This window comes from Kryptolebias marmoratus, linkage group LG23 (assembly GCF_001649575.2).
Source record: "Kryptolebias marmoratus isolate JLee-2015 linkage group LG23, ASM164957v2, whole genome shotgun sequence".
NCBI classification, from domain to species: Eukaryota; Metazoa; Chordata; class Actinopteri; order Cyprinodontiformes; family Rivulidae; genus Kryptolebias; species Kryptolebias marmoratus.
In genome coordinates this window covers 12496415-12509478 of record NC_051452.1, presented here as the reverse complement: position 1 = coordinate 12509478, position 13064 = coordinate 12496415, and the positions used below count along the sequence as shown (strand labels likewise).

At 46.9% G+C, this 13064-nt stretch overlaps 2 protein-coding genes across 2 annotated transcripts in view; both read left to right on the top strand.

Annotated features, from left to right (window-relative positions):
• Positions 1–4767, top strand: part of LOC108248494 (transmembrane protein FAM155A-like) — a 34920-nt gene extending 30153 nt beyond the window's left edge. Inside the window, exon 3 of the mRNA XM_017437297.3 lies at positions 4334–4767. Coding sequence (XP_017292786.1) covers positions 4334–4632 — 299 coding nt within the window. The 3' untranslated portion in view covers positions 4633–4767. The remainder of the gene's footprint in view (positions 1–4333) is intronic.
• The window catches only part of LOC108244131 (NLR family CARD domain-containing protein 3), a 1204881-nt gene that overhangs the window by 320969 nt on the left and 870848 nt on the right, over positions 1–13064 (top strand). The gene's annotated exons all lie outside the window — the stretch shown is intronic.

Genomic DNA, 13064 nt, shown 5'->3' with positions numbered 1-13064 from the left:
GGGGAAAGAAAGAAAAAATTTAATTTCTAATAGTGAAAAACATTTTATGCAGAGAATTAGATCATCCATCTAAGGACTAGATGGTGCCCCTTCAGAAAAACAGTCAAAGGTTTCTGATGACATCTAGTGGCCTGTTTGAGTATTGCAGCCGAACACATAGCAGGATGTTTTTAAAAAAGCATCAATAAATTCAGTTTGACCACCTCATTAAGAACTCCTGCAGGCTATTCGGGAGTAAATAACTGATCTATATGTTATTCTGCCTGTAAATAGTTAAAATGGGCCAAACAGGTTACTTTTTAATGTCTTCACAATATCAGTGTCCTAAAGATTGATATTGCAAAAAAAAAAAGATTGGAACAGATCACCGACACAAAAGCCCCGAGACACTTCGGAGTCTCTGAAATGTCTCCAAATGTTAGCGGAGAAGGCTCTCAGTTTCCTCGTGTAACTCAGAGGTTTTCGGTCTCATCGCTCGGATTTTAAACGCTGAAAGTGAGACAAAGTTGTCTCCAAACAGTCAGAGACGTTGCGGGCGTCTCAAACCCGTCTCAGAATTTGTTGCAGCCGAGTTTCTGCAGGGTCGTCAAAAGTCTCGATTTTAGGCCTCGAAATGTCTTGATATGTCCATCATTTCTGTTTGAGGTCCTTAAATACATTTAGTTTCGTCTCAGATTTGTGGGTAGTCAACTTTTCTTTTAATGTCCTGTCTGAGGGTTTAAGAAGTCCAAGCCCTGACATGAGGCAGATCTGTCCGGAGGAATTTATCGACGGACGTTTAGCCTTCCTTGCAAAAGGATCCAGTCTTGAAACGGATTCGCTGTCCTCTCTGGAGCGAGAGCGAATCGAAAGGCAATGAAATGTGTGACTTGGTACGAAATTTGATGACTCGTGCATTTCTGTCACTCACGCAGGTCCTAAACGTGAATCATCGTGGTCTTTTATAAAAGTTTACTCGCAGAAAACCCCTGTTTCCAGAGCACCAAAGCTGCAATTTAACACATAAATGGGAGCTCTCCCAAAATAATAAAAAAAAAACATCCGGGTGTAAAATAAGGAAAGCTGGTCCAAATCGTTTTCAAAGTGAACTCCGGTAGATTAAATCCGACGTGCCAAAGTGGATACGATGTGGACGGAGTACTGCGCCAGGCCAAGGATACAGTTTAGCCAAAATAAAAATAAATAAATAAATAAAATGGTCGTACAGTCTTGCAATTTGGAGCTTCAGTAGTTGCAATCAGATCGGGTGTTGGTTCAACCCGAGGGTGGCAGGGGGGCTAACATAATCGATGCTAAAGCACACCGAGTGTGACGCGATGAAGCTAGCTTTAACGCAACATGACATCATTTAAGGTCGCAGTGACAACACCGGCTCCGGTCCAAATACGTCTTAGTGTCTTAGTGATCTAACGTGGTGAACTTCACACCTGAAACACGAGACGAACCCGTATAAAGAATCAATCGATAAAGGGCAACAGTTGACCAACTTAAAGAAGCTCATCTTTATAAACCAACACCAACAAGTCTGAATATTTCTCCCAGCTGAGACGTAAATATGTTGTCAAAATTGCGGCCAAATTATTTTGAATTTTAATCTCTGTTTATGGTCTTATTTGGTTGATTTAGTTGACATTTATTTGCTGTTTTTGCATCATTTTTGTGTTTGTTTTGGGGTTGCTTTGGGGAATGAGGGTTTGGTGGGAAAATATCCTCCAAATCATGTTTTTAAAAAAAAAAAAAAAAAAAAACAGGATAAAAGGGACAAGTTGGTCAATTTTAACAGGTTTTACGAGCTAAAGGGTTGCCAACTTGCCCAGCGAAGCATCAGCCTTTTAACCCTTGGTGCTTTGGGACAGATGACCAAAAATGGGTCAAAGGTCAAGCTTTGGACTCCCACGAGGTATTATTCCTCACTTTGACAAAACACGGGGCATAAAAAAACCCCTGTTAAAATGGCGGGTCTTTGTCAGAGACCACATTAAATCACTTAACAACTATTAACTTAACGTATATCCTGTTCAATGTTTAATTCACTGAATAAAATGAAGGCGTTTCTGGTGTTCTGTGAGCAACAAATGAAATGTCAGGAAGTTGCCCCAGGACAGTGCAACTTAATCTCAGGTTGATTGGAGTCAGTTTAATTGATGGCAGGTGTGTTCCCAACAAGACAGAGAAGGCTGTAATTTCACCGGTCGTTGGTTTCAGGGTGTGCACACTTACCCAGCTGCACCTTTTTCTTCTTAATATTTCCTGTTGAATCGTACAGAATACGTGACCCGCGCTGTCAGAATGAGCACAGGCTGCAGCGCAAAAAACAATATTGATTCTTGCCATAATTGAGGTATGCGTATAAATGAGCCCACAAAGACACCATCTTGCGATCCCGATAACTAAAATAGCAGCTAATCTACCTTTTGAAATCAAAGTTTTCTGACAGGTAGGTCTTAGGAAATAACCCTTTTCATTTTCTTTTAAATTGACCGTTTTTAGCTTCGTGTCTCCCGGCGCTCCAGCAAACCGAACCAGCTCGTTGCCAGCACATTAACAGTCTGCAGTCATGTCTTTTCTTAGAGCAGCAAAATAAAAACCCGCAACTACGGCGCCCGTGCAGCGACGTCATCCAGACGGCTCATCCCGCCATGATGGAAGGCAGTTTGGCATGTGGCTGCGTCCAGCAGCTACGTGCGTTTAGGTGGCTGCTTGTTGGAGCAGCTCTGTTACTTTCATTCTGAGATATTGCTTTTGAAAACTTTATTCCTCTTTTTTTCTTGATGTAAATCACTTTTTTTGGATGATTATTTCCTCTGGTATCAGATGCTGTGCAGCTGGAAGGATTTTTACAGAAACCTTTTTACTTTTGGACATTTTGTTATGATCCGTAACCATGACAACAAGTGTTAAGCGTAAAGAACCCTGAAGTCCAGTTGTGGCCAGAACCAAGCAGACCGCCTGTAAATCCACTGGAGGTAAAGCTCTCAGGAAGCAGCTCGCCACCAAATCCGCCCGCTAGAGCGCCCAGAACAACGGTGGAGTGAAGAAGCCTCACCGCTACAGGCCCGGTACCGTGGCTCTCAGGGAGATCCACCACTACCAGAAGTCCACAGAGCTGCTCATCCAGAAGCTGCCCTGGTCCAGGAGATCACCCAGGACTTCAAGACCGACCTGCGCTTCCAGAGCTCGGCCATCATGGCTTCGCAAGAGGCTAGCAAGACCTTCCTGGTGGGGCTCTATTGCCCCTTTTCCACGGGCTCTAAATGTCTCGGCTCCACTCTACTCGGCTTGCTCTGTGCGCGTTAACACTGGCATTTTTTCGAGGCCGGCCCTGCTTCTTTGGTCCCTGCTTCAGAGTAGGGCCAGCTGGGCCGGCCCTGCTTCATGGGCGGCGCAAGCTTAGCTCCTGTTCACTCATTGGTCGTGGGTGTGACCAGATGCAAGCATAAAGAGTGAAGGTAGGAATATAAACAACAGTGTTAGCTTGCCCTGCAACGTTTATGCCGTCTGTCCCCCAGCTGAAGGCGCTGTAAAGCCTGAAATCTCCGGCGGATAACAGCTGTCCTACTCCGCGCAACTATCACAACATCCAGAGCATTTCTTCCACTGCGCCTCTCTTCCTGAAGTCTCAGGAGAATCCCCATAAGTTTAAAAAACAGCAACAACACAGGGCCAACGTTGTCCATAGCGCTTTCGTTGTTTACACAACTTGCGCCAAGTTTTCATAGCAGCAGAGCTGAGTGGAGTAGAGCTGGACTTCTGATGTGTTCCGGTGTAAAAGGGGCATTTGATTTGAGGACACCAGGACAAGAGGACACATCGTGACAGACCGCTACAAGAGACACGTCCTGCCCACAGCCATCAGCATCTATAACAACGCTTTAACTAAACCAGGATTATGAGCTACAACAACATCTTTTAGGGATTAATAAAGTATAACATGTAACTGAGAATATTTGATATTTCTATATGCATGATTTGACATATAACAGTTAAAACCAAGGTTAATTTATGTATGTTTTCAGTAAATATTGATCAAGACTGGACCAAGTTATTAATCTTGGTCCCCTTATGGAACACAGTTTGACCCCCCCGGTCTAGATAGCCAAGTTTTATTATCTGTCCAATCTGAGGACCTCATTAAACCGATCAATCGATACATGTGACGTATCTTTTAACCTGATATTCATTCAGACTTCAATTCTAGGTAGTTAGGAATCACACCACCGTACAGTAAGCTACCAGGAAGCGTGTTTGTTCGGTGAGAGCTGAACGGGCTCTTTAGGAGCTCGCCGCTGGGGAAAAAAGTCAACGTTTTCACGTGTTCCGATCTCTTTCCCAGGGCTCTTGGGAGATCACCCGTCAAACGGCGAGGCGGAGTGCTGCGACGTCCGGTGGGACTCCAAAATGGACAGCCCCTCAGGCGGCACGCTTAAAAGGACTGCTTCTTCCTGCCAGCCCGAGGGGGCATCGGTCACGTCGGCCGCCACGCCCAGACTGTGCAGCGGGCGGCTGAAGATCTGCCTGCTGGCCCTTGTCCTCCTACACACTGTCATCATCATTTCGGCGTCCCACAATTCGACGTTGCTGGACGTGGCAGCCATCTTCTCGCCGGAGGAGGGCGCGTCAAGCGAGGAGTGAACCGCGGGTTCCGATTCGAGCCCGGATCTTCTATGAGAAAATACAAAACGACGGCAACGAAAAAACAAACAAACGAGAACTTAAAAAAAAAAGAAGAAAAAAAACCCCAAAAAATAAACATGGCAGGATGAAGGCCGGCCAGGACACGTCTGGCGAGACGCGCTGGAGACGTCACTACAATCTGCTGCCAACGAACCATCCATCACAGGAAGTGGGAGGGGCTTGAACTGGAGCTGAGGGTGCTGGGACTAAACATCGACCCAACCAAGATGTCTGACGACCCCCACCTCCCCTGAAGGAACGGACTTCTTGCCACTTGAAACCTGCTCATTGTTTCTATCCCACCCAAATGTTTTCTATTACATCACCCCCCACCTTTCTCTCTCCTTCCTTCCTGTCCCCCACCTCCCTTTTCCTCCGCCCTCCCATTTTCAGCATGTGGATGGGTGGCATGTCGGATAGAAAGCGAACACTGAAGACGTGTGCATGCCAACTTATCATTACCTTTAGATTTTTTCTTGCTGCATTTTTGTTTTTTTGTTTGTTTTGTTTCTTCTTTAGTTTCCAGGTGCAGGAATGTTTCAACATGTCGACTGTGTTCCTCTTCTTGCATACATTAAATGTAACAGTGAACGTTTTCAAGGCTTGCTGTTGATGAAAGCCTCGAGCTCTGAGGGTAGAGAAGCTAGAGAATTGAGGTTCCAGCATAGCATGAACAGTTCAGAAACAATTTGACAATTTGAAAAAAAAGCTATTTATTAACTGATTACGTTGTGTTTTCAACTGCTTATAAATAGTGAATCTATTCTGATTAAAAGTGCAGCCGTGACTGGTTCTTAATGACAGCTTTACAGCAGACAGCTGCTCTCCCCTCTTCCAGGTGCTGCGTACCGGCACAGAATCTTTTAGTGGGACGCAGTACTGGACCGTACCAGTTTACTTTCACCCCTGAGTATATGTAGCCAGCACCCAAAACCCAAAATTACTTTGTGGCCCCACTTGGCCCTGTCCAAATCTGCCTACTCTCAACCTAAAAAAGAATCAGTTGACACATGGAACTCACGCCTCTTGACCTTTACAAACAGCTGATTCTCAAGTAGGCATTGGAGGGCTAACCTGACATACCTGTGATCTTCTTGAATGTCTTGAAAAAAAGATGAGGATTTCGTTGAGGTAAACAAAAACTAACTGGTCCAGAAAATCCCTGAAGACATTACTGACGAGAGCCTGGAAAATTGCTGGGGCATTGGTTAGTCCAAATGGCTTAACTAGGTACTTGAAATGTCCTAATGAAGTCTTGAAAGCCATTTTCCATTCATCTTCTTTTTTTATATGAAACAAATGGTAAGAATTTCTTAAGTTCAGTTTTGTGAATATTTTAGCTGAGTGTAATCGTTCCAAAAGTCCATGAGAGGAAGAGGATACTTATTTTTGACTGTTATTTGGTTGAGATGCAGGTAGTCAATACAGGGGCAAATTCTGCAGCAGTTTCAGCATCAAGTCTTTTTAGATTAATCTCCATAGTCTAGGGCTATGTAACCACTAGACTTTTTTCCGTTCTTCATGACCAACTGCTGCAGCTCCTTCAGGTTGGAAGGGTGCTGCTTGTGTCCAATGATCTTTAAATCAGTCCACAGATTCTGTTAGATTGGGGCCTGGGTTTTAACTGGACCATTTCAGGAACATTTAACTGGTTCTCCTTAAACCAGTGGAATGTTGGGTCAAGAGAATGTTTAGTCAATGTCCTGCTGGACGGTCGACCACTGTTCCAGTTGTAAATCTCTTGAAGACTCCCACAAGTTCCTGACAACAATTTTACTGTTTTTTGCTCCATTCATCTTTCTTTAACTCTTATTATTTTGCCATTTACTACTCAAAAAAACAAAACATAACAGAATGATGCTGCCACTACCATGCTTCACTAAAGTGATGGTGTTCTTCATATAATAAGAGGTGGTAGATTTGCCTCAGACATGGTGTTGTCCTTGATGTTTGGTGTCATCCAATTCGTTTCTAGTGCGTGTTCCCGTCTTGCCTGTTCCTGCTACCTGCCTCAGTTTGTATTTTTGTTTCCATCCTAGTTTTGAGTTAGTTTATGTTTCCTATTTGTGTGCTGCCACGTCAGTTTTTGGTTTTGTTAATTCTTCAGTTTAATAAATTAGTTTCTTTTTTTTTAAGAAAAACATGAGTCTGCGTTCTGGGTTCGTCTCCGTCACCCCATCTCACGACAGTGTGACCTCCCTGTGTCTCAGAGGGGGTTGCGGATGACGATGCCTCTCACCCATCCTGTGTCCTGGAGGGGGTCGTGGACGGCGACGCCTCTCACCCATCCTGTGTCTCCGTAAGGGCCACCGACGCCTCAGCTTCCCTGCGGGTCTGCCCGACACCACCTCAGCTCTTCTTCTTAGTTTTTGCCGAGGGTCCGGTTCGACGTCTCGCCTCAGTCTGCTCCGTTGAGGGTCTCGGACAACACCTCGCTCCGCTTCGCATGGCCGAGAGTCCCAGACGACGCCTCGCTCCGCTTCGCATGGCCGAGAGTCCTGGACGATGCCTTGCTCCACCGAGGGTCGACGTCTTGCTCCGCCCCACCACGCAGAGGGTCCCGGATGACGTGATGCTCCGCCCCGCTCTGTGGAGGATCAACGTCTCGCTCCGCTTTGCCACGCCGATGGTCGACATCTCGCTCCGCCTAGCCACGCCGATGGTCGATGTCTTGCTCCGTCCAGCCACGCCGAGGGTCGACGTCTCGCTCCGCTTTGCCACGCCGATGGTCGACATCTCGCTCCGCCCAGCCACGCCGATGGTCGATGTCTAGCTCCGCCCAGCTACGCCGAGGGTCGACGTCTCGCTCCGCCCAGACACGCCGAGGGTCTGAACCGACGCCTCGCTCCGATCTGCTCAACCGAGGGTCGGCGCTTCGCTCCGCTCTGCTCGGCCGAGGTTCTGGATCAGCGCCCCGCTCCAATCTGCTCAGCCGAGGGTCGGCGCTTCGCTCAGCTTCATCACGCCGAAGGTCCAGGAAGCCGCCTCGCTCCGCTCAGCCACGTCGAGGGGTCCACGCTGCGTCCAGTCCGCATCGCTCACACCTGCCTGGTCCACGCCTGCTTCGTTCTCGCCTGCCTGGTCCACATCTGCTTCGCTCACGTCTGTCTCCCCCCAGTCCAGGCCGTCCCCCAGAACTGTTGCTCTGCCGAGGACGGTGCCCAGGCCGTTTTCTAGAGCTCCGTTTGGGGAAGTCCGCTTGGAAGCGGGGCTAAAGACCACTCCAGAGAATTGGGACACACTACACACTCAAACCCTTCAGCATAAACGCGCATTTGAAAGAAGCAAGGTGTCACCTGTTTTGGACTGGCAAGTTCCCCAGGACCGCAAACAACATCAGAGGTTTTTGGGTTTTGCCAATTTCTATCGTTGATTTATCCGTAATTACAGTTCCATTGCTTCTCCTCTCCATGCACTAACCTCCTCTAAGCTCCGTTTTCAGTGGGACCCAGCTGCTGACAGGGCCTTCTCTAAACTCAAGCAGATGTTCACCAAAGCGCCCGTTGTCCACTCTCCTGATCCAGACTGGCAGGTCAGAGTCTGGGGTAGGTGCCATACTCAGCCAAAGGTACGGAGATGGTAAGATCCACCCCTGTGCTTTTTTCTCCAAGAGTCTCTCTTCTGCAGAACGCAATTATGATGTGGGAGACCGAGAGCTCCTGGTGATTAAACTTGCCTTGGATGAGTGGAGACATTAGTTGGAGGGAGCCAAAGAACCTTTTCTAGTCTGGACTGATCATAAGAATCTGCTCTACCTACAAACAGCCAAGAGATTGAACCCAAGACAGGCAATGTGGGCACTCTTCTTTTCCCGTTTTTCATTTTCCTTGGTCTACAGGCCGGGACCTAAAAACACAAAACCAGATGCTTTATTCAGAATGCATGAATCTGCCCGCGGATCTTCCTCTGAGTCAGAGAAGTACATTCTCTCTAGGTCCATCCACCTGGCTGTGTCTCGTCTTGAGCTGGAACAAGCAGTTGCTGAAGCTAACCGCCAACACCCTGTGCCCCAGGAGTGCCCACCTCACCATCTCAGGATCCCCTGATTCCTGAGGTACTTAAATTTTGTCACTCATCCAATCTGTTCTGTCATCCTGGCCTAGCCAAAACCCTCAAGTAGGTTCGAGCCCACTTTTGGTGGAGGAACCTCCTTTGGGAAACCAAGGAATTCGTGTCAGCGTGCAGTCTGCTCCCAGGCCAAGTCTTCATGTCAACCCCCAGCGGGACTCCTTTGTCCCCTTCCAATTCCACACTGCCCCTGGTCCCATATTTCAATGGATTTCATCACTGGTCTTCCCAGCTCGGACAGGTACACAGCAATCTTAACCATAGTGGATCGCTTTTCCAAAATGACTCATCTGATTCCTCTCGCAAAACTTCCATCCTCCAAGGAACTAAGCAAAATTCTTGCATGAGAAGTCTTCTGTCTACATGGCCTTCTGATGTAGACACACCCTTCTGACATTGGGTGTGTCCCAGTTCAGCGGCTGCATCCTTCAAAGGCCAGATTTGAAGGCCGATTACGTCACAGCGGAGCGCCAAAGGCTGTCCCAATTCGAAGACTCCTTCAAATGCGGCCCACATATGCGTACTCCTTTTCCCCGATTTGAAGGACGGCTCCGGTGTATCCTTCTCAGCCCATCCTATCCCAAGATGCATTGCGGGTATAACCGGTCTAACGGAAAATTCTTTTTACAATGGCGGACGAAGGGAGAGCAGAGTACACTTTTAAATGTAAGTATGTTAAAATCTGGGATTACAAAAATTAAAAGCCTAAAGCGGTTATGATGATAGGCTTTTGTCATTTGCGTAAACACTTTTTTGTATTATTTTTTTGTCAGAGATCATCAGGACAATAAATGAGCTTGTACAGCGGGTCCCGTAGTTCTTCAACTATTGCCGCTAAGCTATTTTTTCTCTTTTTTTTTAGGGACCAAGGAGCAGACCGAAGCTTTTATTAAGCTTCGGAATCAGAACAGCCACCTTTTTACGGGCGCAAAAAACTCTGCTGTGGCATGGAGGTAGAAGAATGAATCCATTTATTAATCTTATGAGTACAGTTTCATTAACTCCATACTGTCCATAATCTGTGATCTAAATGAAATATAGCTCCTACTGTGTCGTGCTGTGAAAACTGTAGTTTTTAAATATGGGTTTAAGACATTATTTTCCATATTTCCCTCTGCATTCATTTTATGTTGATGTTATTAGGATAATTTTGGAGAAGATGGGCCTGCAGGGGAAGGTGAATCCTTTGCAGGCAAAAAAGAAATAGGACAACTTAAAAAAGAAGTATAAAGTATGTACATGTGTAATGAATAATATATTTTTTACATGCAGCTGTTAACACATGTAAGGTTTAAATTAAAATGTATGTAGCTCTTTTTGTGAACTGTCTTATTTCCTCTGTTAAGGACTGCAAATATCCAGAGTCAGGGGAAGGAGTGAGTGGGAAGCCCACTGCTGCAACTTGGCCCTGGTTTGTCCTCATGGATGAGGTTTTAGGACAGAGGCCTTCAGTCCTAATTGCCTCCATCACTGCTGACCAAGAAGACAGGGCTGAGGAGCAAAGAGAGGAAAGGAGACAGGAGGACAGAGGATGAATTAATGGACTTGATCAGGGAAGATATGAGGCAGANTTATTATCTTTTTTTTTTTTTTGTTTTGTTTTGTTTCTCCTTTAGTTTCCAGGTGCCGGAATGTTTCGACATGTCGACTGTGTTGCTCTTCATCACCTTAGAGGCGTCTTCTTCAGTGCGTTGTATGTGATGTCGCTCGAGGGGGGCTGACGGTATCAGCTCGTCTGTCACTTGGTTGTGGGTCTTGCTTTTCTTTTCTGAAAAGAAAATGTGTTTGTTTGTTTTTGTTTCCCGTATCCTGATGTTCAGCTTGTGTGTATTTATTTATTTATTTTTGCTTTCTTACCGGACCTTTTCTGAACCCCTTACGACGGTACATGCCTAGCATTTTAGGACCTTAAGTGCTCTGAGACTGGCTCGCCTTCTCCTCTGCCTTGTTCATCCACTGAGCAAGTTGGGAGCGAAGTAGGAAAAGGAGAAAAAACCAAACAAACAAAAAAAAATGAAGGCGGCTGCAGCTCCTGAGCTGTCGGCAGCTTCGAGGGCGTCGCGAGAGTCGCCGCCCCGAGCGGGGTCGCGGGGTGCGGCGGAAGGCGGCGGTTCCCGGCGTTTTCTCGAACGTTCCGTTTACGTCGCGGGGACGTGCCGCGGGCATCGGTCGGGATTCGTCGGACGGGAGGCCGAAGGGACGACCCAGGGACGCAAGAGTTGCGAAAAAAAGCCAGAACACCGGGAGGGGAGGAGGGGGCCTCGTTCATCTGCCAAAACAAGCACCCAAACCCGGGTTCACTCTGGACTCCACGTCCCGTCAGCTGGGATGACCTCGTTTAATTTCCTTGCTGTGAATTAACGGTATTAAAGAAAGAAAAGTCAGACTACAGGTTCAGGTCCTGAACGAATTTGGCAAGGACCAGAAAAAAGGTGGTTCTGGACCAAAGCTCTTCTAGGCCCGCCGAACTCAAATCAACCGCTGCACGGTGATTGGGTCAAAACGACCCCACTTTACTGTAGCTGTTCTGGTCCAACACGAGCCGTTTGGTAAAATAGTCTGTTTTTTTTATTTATTTTTTTTAAAAGACCAAAACAAAACTCAGGGAAAAGCACCGATTGTGGAACTTTTGTTTCTAATGGCGGGGGGGGGGGGGGTGTAAATATTTAAAAAAGATTAGGATCTGTCGACAGCTCGGGTGTTTTAACGCTGCTGCTTCTCGCTTGTTAAAAGATTCTTGCACTATTGATTTATTGATACTAGATGGTCGCCAGATGTTTGCTTAAAGCGGTGGTTCTCTGACTTATCATCCTTTGGATGAAAAAAAAACCCCCAACAATTTAGGCCCCCCTTTGGCTCAACAAGGCTAAACAAATCAAGTCCAATTATAACTAGGAAGTATTAAATTGACCTGATTTTGTAAAATTTGTACAAAAAAAGTTTTTTTTTTGTGACGTTAAGAGTGCAGGAAAGTGTGCAGTCTCTCTCTACCCCCCCCCCCAGCTTTGGTCCACTTAGTTCAATTCCACTTGTGATTTTCAGGCCCTAAATGAAGACGATATAAAATCAGGGGTGGTTTGAGAACCCGTCGGTTTAAAGAGTAAAATTGGTCGCTCCGTGACGTGGAGTGAAGTTAGTCTGGACTTAGAAAAGGAAAATACAGAAACTTGTGGTGTACTTGGATCAATCTTCAGTAAAAAGCTCCTTTAGGAAAGTTGGCGAAGCGTCATAAAGCGGGGTTAGGTTCCCCTCCGAGCTTGGTTTGGAGCACCCGTGACGAACGAGGCCCCCCTGGATGTTCGAACCTGGCAGTGAAGCAATAAGACGAGTCCTGGGTTCGTCGCCGAGTGGGTGCGAGCGACCAGCCAATCAGTCAAACAATCAACCAATCAAACGGCTGACTCTCAAATCACCAACGAGCTGATCCATGACCCCATCTTTCACGGACCAGCGGCGAGTCGGCGCGCGAGGAGTGTGAGGCGTTTTTAAGGGCTTATTCATTAGATTTGTTTTGTTGTTTTTTTCCCACGCTTCTTCTTTCTGGTTTTTTTTTTTTTTATCCTCTTTCATGGCGACCGCGCCGCTCCCCATTTTTGTTTGGGAGGCAGGGACAGGAGAGGAACTTGACCTCGAGTTACAAAGCTGAGCTCTCAGAAAGTGAACCAGACGGGGGGGGGGGTCTCTCGCTCGCTGAAGACAGATGGGAGCGTTAGATTTCCGGCTGTGGATAAGAACGTGCCCGGCCCGTTTCACACCTTGACCTTCCCTCACCTCGAATCCCCGTCTTTAATTTGCTCCACGTTCACGCCACAAGTGGAAGTGGGAAGCGGCACGAAAGTCGAGTCCGTTACTCGCCTCACAGTCCATAACTTATCCCACGTTCTTGGTTTTGTTTCCGCTTGATTTGATATTCTTACGCAGCACTTTTTCGTCCCCCTCCACTTGTTTTAACCCTGCCGCTGCCCTGTGGTCAAAGTGTCCCTGAAGGCGTCGTGGGTCGTCCTGACCCGAATGCAGCAGGAGGGTTGATGACGAACTGTGACCAGGACTACATTCCCCTGTGGACAGCAGCAAATGTTAGGCCCACACTTCTTATTTCTCCGTTCCTTCATTTTCTTTTTTTTTCTTTTTTTTTTAGCTGATTGTGTCCTGTGGATCTATGCAGATGAACCCCGCCTCAAACTCTCACTTTTCCTCAGCCACCTTCACCCCCACACACCCACACCCCTTGTCCTTTCTGTTGTAAATACGTCCTGAGGATGTGGGAGCTCCAAAAAAAAATAATCCCCACCCAACCCGTTCCCGACGTTCCCAATCACCCC